The 8615-nt window shown below is 34.8% G+C and overlaps 1 protein-coding gene across 1 annotated transcript; it reads right to left on the bottom strand.

Moving 5' to 3' along the window:
• Window positions 1-1769: 1769 nt before the first annotated feature.
• LOC125261231 (complement C1q-like protein 4) lies at window positions 1770-7879 on the bottom strand. The gene is made up of 4 exons (XM_048179845.1): window positions 7729-7879; window positions 2862-2906; window positions 2635-2766; window positions 1770-2432 (listed from the first exon to the last, which is right to left on the bottom strand). Exons 1-4 carry the CDS (start codon window positions 7877-7879, stop codon window positions 2152-2154), a joined length of 609 nt encoding a protein of 202 aa, XP_048035802.1. The 3' UTR covers window positions 1770-2151.
• Window positions 7880-8615: the final 736 nt, after the last annotated feature.

Genomic DNA, 8615 nt, shown 5'->3' with positions numbered 1-8615 from the left:
GAGTTCAAGTATATATCTATATCTATTGCTTTCATTCAATTGAGCCAATTATAATAATGGACTGACTCTGTTTACAAACAATTAATTTACTTCTGTTTTTTTTTCCTCCAGGTATTTATTTTTTTTACTTTCTTGCCTCTTTGGAACATGTCCATTTATGCATACTGTGTAGAGGTGGTGCGCAGCTTCATGGACATTTAAGGTTTTCTGCCGATGAAGAGCTTCTGGGACATTGACATAAACAGCACTTTTTCATACAACTTAAAAAAGGTGGTGACAGACAATTTTGGTTTTCTTGTTTTTGTGCCTTTGGAATTCATTGTTTTTTTTTTCGTTGTTTGTTTTATTTTTTATTTTCAAAATTACATTCACTGTAATGCTGGAGTAAGATTTTAGAAGAAAACTTTTGGTCCTGTTTAATGTTTGTGCTAGTAAAGGTTGCAGAGCTTATAAGTAACAAGGTTTACAAAAGGTCTCGCTTGTTAACATCAATTAATATATTAGACAACATTATCTAACTATGTGCATTAACTTTTTTACAGTATTTATCAATATTTGTTAACATTAGGCAATAAAAATATTTTTTTTTCAAGTTAATAAAATGTATAGTTATTGTTCATGTTAGTTTACAGTGCATTATCTATTAACATATGCAACTTTTGATTTTAATAATGCATAAGTAATATTAACTAGGATTTATAAATGCTTAAAGTATTTTTCATTCATAGTTCATGTTAATTAAAGTAGTTAACTAATAGAAAATTATTGTACAGTGTTACCCAAAGTTTTGAATCTTTTCTTTTCTTTACATTTTGTTTGTATTAATTCATGGGTGTTATCTTATTTATCATCTTATACATCATACAGAATGATTTTATCTGAAAATGTAAAAATGCAGAAAGTGATGGGTAGGTTAAGCTTTAGGTACCTTTGTATGTGAGGGAGAAAATGATAGTGCATATAAGCCTCTCTGTCCTCCAGACTCTTTCTATATGAGAGTTAAAGTGTTGTAATTGTTTGTGTTTGTGTATAGTGTTTCTTGGGTTTTTCTTGTGCATCAACAAAAAGGTTTTTGTGCATTTGTTTTAGAGATTATTTTGTCAGTAATTGTAGAGGGTTTCAATTTGCATTTGTGTTGATTGTAATATTTTGAAATATACTAAATTGTAACTTCATTATTATATGTAATAACAAATAATGTAATTACAAATGTATTAAATTATATAATAGTGTACATGTAAATTACATTAAAGTATATTTAAGTTCACATTAATTGCTTGTCAGTACATTCGGAAGTACACTTTTACCATATTTCAAAATACATAAAAAATTGTATTAAAGTCCTACTTAAGTGCTTTAAAAAAATCACTCAGAAGTTCAACTTATTGCATTTAATATGAACTTAATCTGTGATATATTTAAAATTAATCACAAATAGAATGCACTTAAGCGGCTGAAACATTACACTTAAGTGTATTGATAACTGATATTAAAATATATTTTTAGTTCACATGAATTGCTTGTTAGTACATTGGGCAGTGCACTTCAACTATATTTTAAAGATACTAGAAGCAATTACAAAGGTTATCATAAAGTTGTATTAAAGTCCCACTTAAGTTGCTCAAAAAAATCACTCAGAAGTTCAACTTATTGCATTTAATATGAACTTAATCTGTGATATATTTAAAATTAATCACAAATAGAATGCACTTAAGCGATGAAAACATTACATTTAATTCACACTTAAGTGTGCTCTTTTAAAGTATATCATTTGTGCAATAAGTACACTTTATAAAAGTATACTAAAGTGCAATTTTTTTCACAAGGGTATGTAGGATGAAGAGATACAGATCAAGGATAAATAACAAGATACACTTAAAATTTAACAAAACACTTTTGAGTCACATGTGATATTCATGGGTCCTGTCTGTCTCAGTGCTGAAACTCTTTATACAAACTTACATGTACAGACAGATCAGAACTAATGAATATAGTGTATTATACTGACTTTATACAGTAATCTACTGCAAATTTCAAACACACATTAGTCCTCATTAATACAGGTTCATATGTTAATCATTTGTCATAATTTTCATTAAATCTTACACTGAAAGTTCAGAATTATTGGAATCACATTCTTCAAATCTCCTGTTATCTTAAGGGAAACAGTAGGAAACCACTGAAAGTGTTGTGGTTACTCTGGGTATCAAATATCCTCCTGCCAGACTCAAGTCTCACATGGACAACATCTCCAACCTCCAGGATCAACACAACTCCATTTGATGAGTTTAACCGATCCTGAGCCTGAACATCATAAGCTATAACCACACGCTCTCTATTCTTAACTATGAATGCACCTGCTGTAATTCCACCATGACCATATACAGAGACTCTGAACATGTACGCTCCTTTCAGTGGGGCTGTGAAAACACCTAAATCAAATAACAAGAGATACAGAATCAGCTGTTTCCTGTATGATTGCTCAATTACCAAACACACTGTGTAATAGTTTTAAAAGATGGCAGATCATTTAATTCTCTTATCCACATTACACAACTGCAGAGAGGTCTGAATGGAGCAGAAGGTTTTCATTACTATAAACTGAGTTTATGACTCCATTTCATTGATAATTACCTGTAATTGGGTTGTAGGCGTTCCCTATGTTTGTGAAGACTTTCCTGTAGGTTAGTGTGATTTCAGTGGTAAAAGGACCAATATATCCATCGCCAGATTCCATCAGTGCAGCTGAAAAAGCTATTTCTCTGTCTGTTATTGAAAAACATAAGCAATATTGTGATATATTACTGTATTACACTGAGAATGAATACACTGAATTTAACATCATTCAAGCACACTTTCACCTCTATTTTCCTTTCTCAACTCCACTTGACTCAGAGTAAGATTTGCAATTTCTGTGAAGGAATAAAGATTCTGTTAAATGACATTTACACTGATTATTGTAATAGATAACACAATTTACACAGTATACACTCAACTTTACACTGACATTTACACTTGACAATGTATTGCATTGGTGTTTTTCTGAGGATCATTGATAAAAGAGTGAATGTTTTGGTGAGATACCATCATTTTTCTTCTTCATCTCATCCCTCAGTTCTCTGATGTTTTCTTTCTGCTCTGTAACGGTGGCGGTCAGTTCTCTGTTCTTTTCTTTCTGCTCTGTAACGGTGGCGGTCAGTTCTCTGAGTTTCCTTTCTCTCTGTAATGGTGGCGGTCAGTTCTCTGTTTTCTTTCTGCTCTGTAACGATGGCGGTCAGTTCTCTGTTCTTTTCTTTCTGCTCTGTAACGGTGGCGGTCAGTTCTCTCAGTGCTGCATGGATGTCAGGGATGCCCAGATCACAGTATTGTTGTCTGTCAGTTGAAGCTTCAGCTCTCAAAGTGTCTGTTTGAGGTGGATTCTGTCTTCCGTCCTCAGAGCTGATCTGTTGACTGATCTCATTCTCATTGAGTCCTCCATCTACCTGCTGCTGGACGACAAACACAAAGGCTTTCCAACAGCAGCAGTATACATACTAAAGCCTTCATTCTTCACTGATGTTTGTTTCCAGCTCTTGCTCTGTCATCCTCACAGCCTCTCATGTTCCTTTTATAGTGTCCTGATTTACTGTCTTTTGTACTTGAATTATATTGCTTCAGATAAAAGAGTAGTTCAAGTTAAATGTTAATCATAATCAAAGGAATGTTCAAGGTTCAGTAGATGTTTAACTCTGTTCACAACATTTGTAGCACTATGTTGATGTCCACAGAAAAAACTGACTCATCTGTTTGAGATATATATTTATATAGATCAGCCGTCTGCATCCAGCGGTCAGAACGCACCTCCGGATGTGTGAATGGATTGTCGGATCTGCGTAGGAGTGCAGGTTAAAAACTCACACTTTAATAGCATTGGACCTAACTTAATAAAATAGGCTGTGTGTCAATAAGGAAAGATTAGTTCAGAATGTATGTCCATATGTAAGTTTGAGTGACTATTTAAATTAAATGCATACACCTCTTAAGATATTGTCATGTACCAGTGATGTCCCAATGTTGGTGACCTCTGATATAGATGGTCAACAGTTACCAGGTTTACCAGCTTTATGTCATGACAAAAAAGGAAAGATGGAACGTTAATTTACATACAAAATGTGCAGGGCTGGGGGTCCTCCAGGACAGGTTTGGGAACCACTGGTCTATACTAATGAAACAAATGTTGCTGATGGAGTTTAATGTGTTGAATCCACAAAATTATTTAAACGTTATTTTCCCACTATATGCATCAACATCCTGTATCAACAGATATTTTGCTGTTGCTGTTAAAGTATAATTATATACAAAATATACTGAAGATAACAGGCTATATGTGTAAAACTCACTATTATTATTCAACACAAAACTTGTCAAGACACAAAACAATGTCATTTTTTAAATGTAATCATTAACCTGATTTACAACTTGTCTCATAAAAGAATGCCCTAGATTTTAGGAAATTGGATTTATGCACTTATGATGAAGTTTACAATAACTTGTTTTACAGTATCATAATGTGAACTGTTGTTTCACGGTGTGTGCTTTGATCTTATCATCTTAACATTTGATCTTACCTTACTTATTATTACTCTCAGGTTAGGTAAAGTAAGGTGAGTCTGGCCTAAATTATAAGCATTTTAAATGACTTACAATTCAGTCAGAAGACTTCACTGTGGGATGTTCTTCAAAGTCTTAAAACACTATAAATCAAAGCTTCAGCAGGCAGTTTTTGTAATCAGTTAAATTTCTTTTAAATGGTTACTTTTCTTTTTAAAATATACAAAAATGTAAAGGCAAATAAAATGTCATCATTAAAATATGAAGTATAAAATGTAATAATCAGACTTTGAGTCAAAGGTGTAGTCAGCTCTGGGCTTCAAGGCGTCAGGGGTTTAATAATGTATCAGTATCCAAAGAGTCAATCAACTAAATTCAGTCTTTTATACTCGTGTTGTTTACTTTAAGTTAGGTTTTAATCTTCTTGATTGGCTCAAGTAGTAACTTTTCCAAAGTTTCCCAGATCCTTCTCAAGGCCTTGCAGGTATAAGCAGTCCACCTTTTCATGTCCTTGAACTCCAGTAAGCTCCACCAAGATGGTTGATTTCCTTTTAAGGTTCAAGGAGTAGAACCACAGTTCTTTGTGTCCTTGAACACACACACATGAACGCACTTCTGCTCCTCCTTCTCATGGGTAGGCACACACACATAACTAATAATTACTGTACATCTCTGCCAATACATTATAAGGCATTTCTTAGAAACAAAAATAAATAATATTGTAAGCAAACATTATATTCAATACATCTGTAACAAAACTGTAAGTCTCGCTCCATAGGGAAAATGAAAACGTTACCCTAGAAGACTTAAGAGTGAAAGGGTCGTTGTCTCTACCCTGGTGCTTAGTGTCTTGAATATGCACAATGTTTATCTTACACTATTGTATAATATACTCCAGGAATAAGTAGTGTGGGCTTCAGGTCAGTAGGTGTCAATACGGTGGCTTCCTGAAGTATAAACATGATGTAAAGTGACAACTCAAATTCACACTCCCTCCCTCCTAAACCTAATAGTGCAGTGGTTCCCAAACTTTTTTAGCTTGGAGTACCCCCTGAAGGGATTACCATCCTTCTGCGTACCCCCTCTCTTCCACTTCGACTGCAGTCAGCACTGCTTTACCATTAAGGGACAATATTTGCCCCCTAAATTGATTTTCCAGTGCATTTTTTACCTTTATGAATAACTTTATAAAATAAATAATGTTTTAAATAAAAAATGTTCATTGAAGAAATATGCAATGATGGTAAAACTTTTAAATATTTAACTAAAAACGGCAGTAGGTGGCAGCAAGTCACTGTTTTTATGAGTGAGTCATCGAGTCATTCATTCAGTAACGAAGCAATTGGCTGTGAATAAATCATTGAATCATTGACTCTCACGATTTGTTCAAAGCCGCAGAATTGTTCACGAAACACAGACGTGTGTTGTAGTTCTGCTATGGTTTTCGTTAGAACTATTATTTAATTGCAAAATATAGTAAATACTGACAGTACTGTGTTTAAAATTTACACTTTATTTTTTGACCTGTTGTATAATAATGTCATGTGGATATTTGGGAACAATTGCATTCTTGTTCGTTATCATTAAATACAAGAACTCACACGAGGTATGTTTTTGTATCAGAGAAAGTTTGAGTCTTAAATCAAAATTAATCCACTGATCTGTGACTATATTTGTTCTTCATGCGAGTAAGTGCTAATCCCCACTTTTACAAAGGTGCATTGTCGAGAACGGCAGTAATTTAGCGCGCTTTAAGGCAGCAGAATCTGCACGCGATCTATCATATGCATGTTGCTTGTGTGGATACAGTCATTTTTGACTGCAAATGATGAGGTAATTTGATTAAATGTACTGGATTTATGACATTTTAGCAGTTAGAAATACATACTCGATTTTAATATTATTTTAAGTTAGAATTAAATGCTACTCAGCATTCGCGTACCCCCTTTTGTCACCTCGCGTACCCCAGTTTGGGAACCACTGTAATAGTGAAACTGAGACACCCCTACTCCAAGGTAAAAAAAACAAACCAAAAAAACCCCTTTCAACTGGCAAATGTATTACGTTTAACAATTTGAAGTGCGATTGCGTCACTGCGGTGTGAGGAGGGCTGACGTCATTCGAAAGAGACTTCAAGTGCACCCTCTCCTTTTCCCCGTGGAATGAAGGGTCCATCTCAAGACACTTCGCGGTCTACGCTATCCCATAATTCACTGCGTGCCGGTGACGACAGGAGTTCTGTGTGAATTCACATAAATGTAAGCGATGCCCCGGTTTCACCAATATGTTATATCAAACTGTAATATCCATGATGTCCAAAACATCAGTTTTTCATAAATACAATATTGTCTCTGAGATGGAGTGGAGTTGACTAAAATCCTAAAGTACTGTACTTTAAATTTAGACTTTTAAGCTGCAGTACGCGATTTTTGGCCCTCTAGCGGTTAATAAACAGAACTGCACGCGTCTTGTGAAAGAACATTGTAGCCGGAGCTACTTTTCTCCGTGTATGTCTATGGCGAGTCATGCAGGTACTGTGCTACTCCACACCGGTCTGAAATAGTCTGAATATAAACACTTATTATAAGTGTACCATAATGATTCAGGGTAAGATAAAAACACAGTTTAGAAAATGGATTCATGTTGTGCATTCTCATTACATAATTTTTGTACATTTTAAACAAAAAAAGTTGCAGACTGAGTAAACGTGAAAATATATTTTCACAGTTAACGTTACATTTAACATAAGAAATAAACAAGGTTAACTAATAGTTGCTAACAATATAAAAGTGACACAGTTTAACCATACATATTTTTCCTGTTTATATGGTCCGGTTTCCCGTCGTTGCCGGCATTGAAGCATGTCAAAACCCAATAGAAAGTCCCAAAACTTCCATTTCCACTCACAAACGTCAAATACTGCTAGCCATGTAACGACGCTCGGCTCATTGTTGCCAAGTCTGGAATTGGGCTACTTTTACACTTGATTACGATACTTTTGGGATGGTTTTGTTGTGCAGACCTGGCAACCCTGCACCTCAGTTAGACCTTCCTCCACTCCAAAGGCCCACCCCTTTCATGCACTTCGAAGTGCATAGCCCCTGAATTGGGACACAGCTAATGTGTATTTTCTCTTACCCTTCAGAATGTCAGAAGCAAGCTCACTGTACAGCCGACCTGCGACCATCCAGATTTTAGATGGAAGAGGACCTTCCAGAGAATACGTCCAGTTACTGATGAAACCATACAGAATGGTAAACTCTTCAAAGAGCCTGAACAAAGTAGACATTTAACCCTTAATACACATAGAACCCTAACCCTATATAAAACTAAAAATTCAGGATTACCCACTTATCAACAATATAATGCAAATCTGTATTTCTTTTGTCTTTTGTGTATTTTCAGCTATTGACAACTGGCTATATTCATTAATTGGTGTGATAATATCAGTCTACATCATTATTGGTGGTTGTTGAACCATACTTCTTTTCAAAATGAAACAACCTGCCATCTTGGATAATTTGATAAGGGTATCATCTCACAGAAAACACTTTAAAAAAAACAGCTTAAATAAGCAACTTCTGATTCTGAGGAAGTTACAACTAGACACAAGCGTGCATCCTCATGACAGCATTTCAATATCTAATGGGCTACATTAGAAGAAAAATCTGATTTGGAAATTAAACAAACTCATCTTAAGCAAAAAAGGACAAACTGGAACTGAGAGCTCAAATGACTGCAAACGCTGCAAAACTCAAAGTATTGAATGAATATGAGGAAACCCAAAGCAAATCAAAAGTCCCAGTTCAGTCTCAAAAGAAATCAATGGATGAGATGAACATGCATGATGATGGAGAACAAACTTTACGAAGACATTCAAGAACTTTGAACCCTTCAGTCCTAGCAGTCATTCTGTTCTTGTACACCCTGCAACTTAAGATTCTGGACAAGAAACACAACAAAGTAGTCTTGTGTCGGGTAGTCTTGTTGGGGATTTTTAGTATATTATATATATATATATATAT

This window comes from Megalobrama amblycephala, unplaced genomic scaffold (genome assembly GCF_018812025.1).
Source record: "Megalobrama amblycephala isolate DHTTF-2021 unplaced genomic scaffold, ASM1881202v1 scaffold379, whole genome shotgun sequence".
Taxonomy (NCBI): domain Eukaryota; kingdom Metazoa; phylum Chordata; class Actinopteri; order Cypriniformes; family Xenocyprididae; genus Megalobrama; species Megalobrama amblycephala.
The sequence above is the reverse complement of the archived record's forward strand: the minus strand, read 5'-3'. Positions and strand labels throughout refer to the sequence as shown.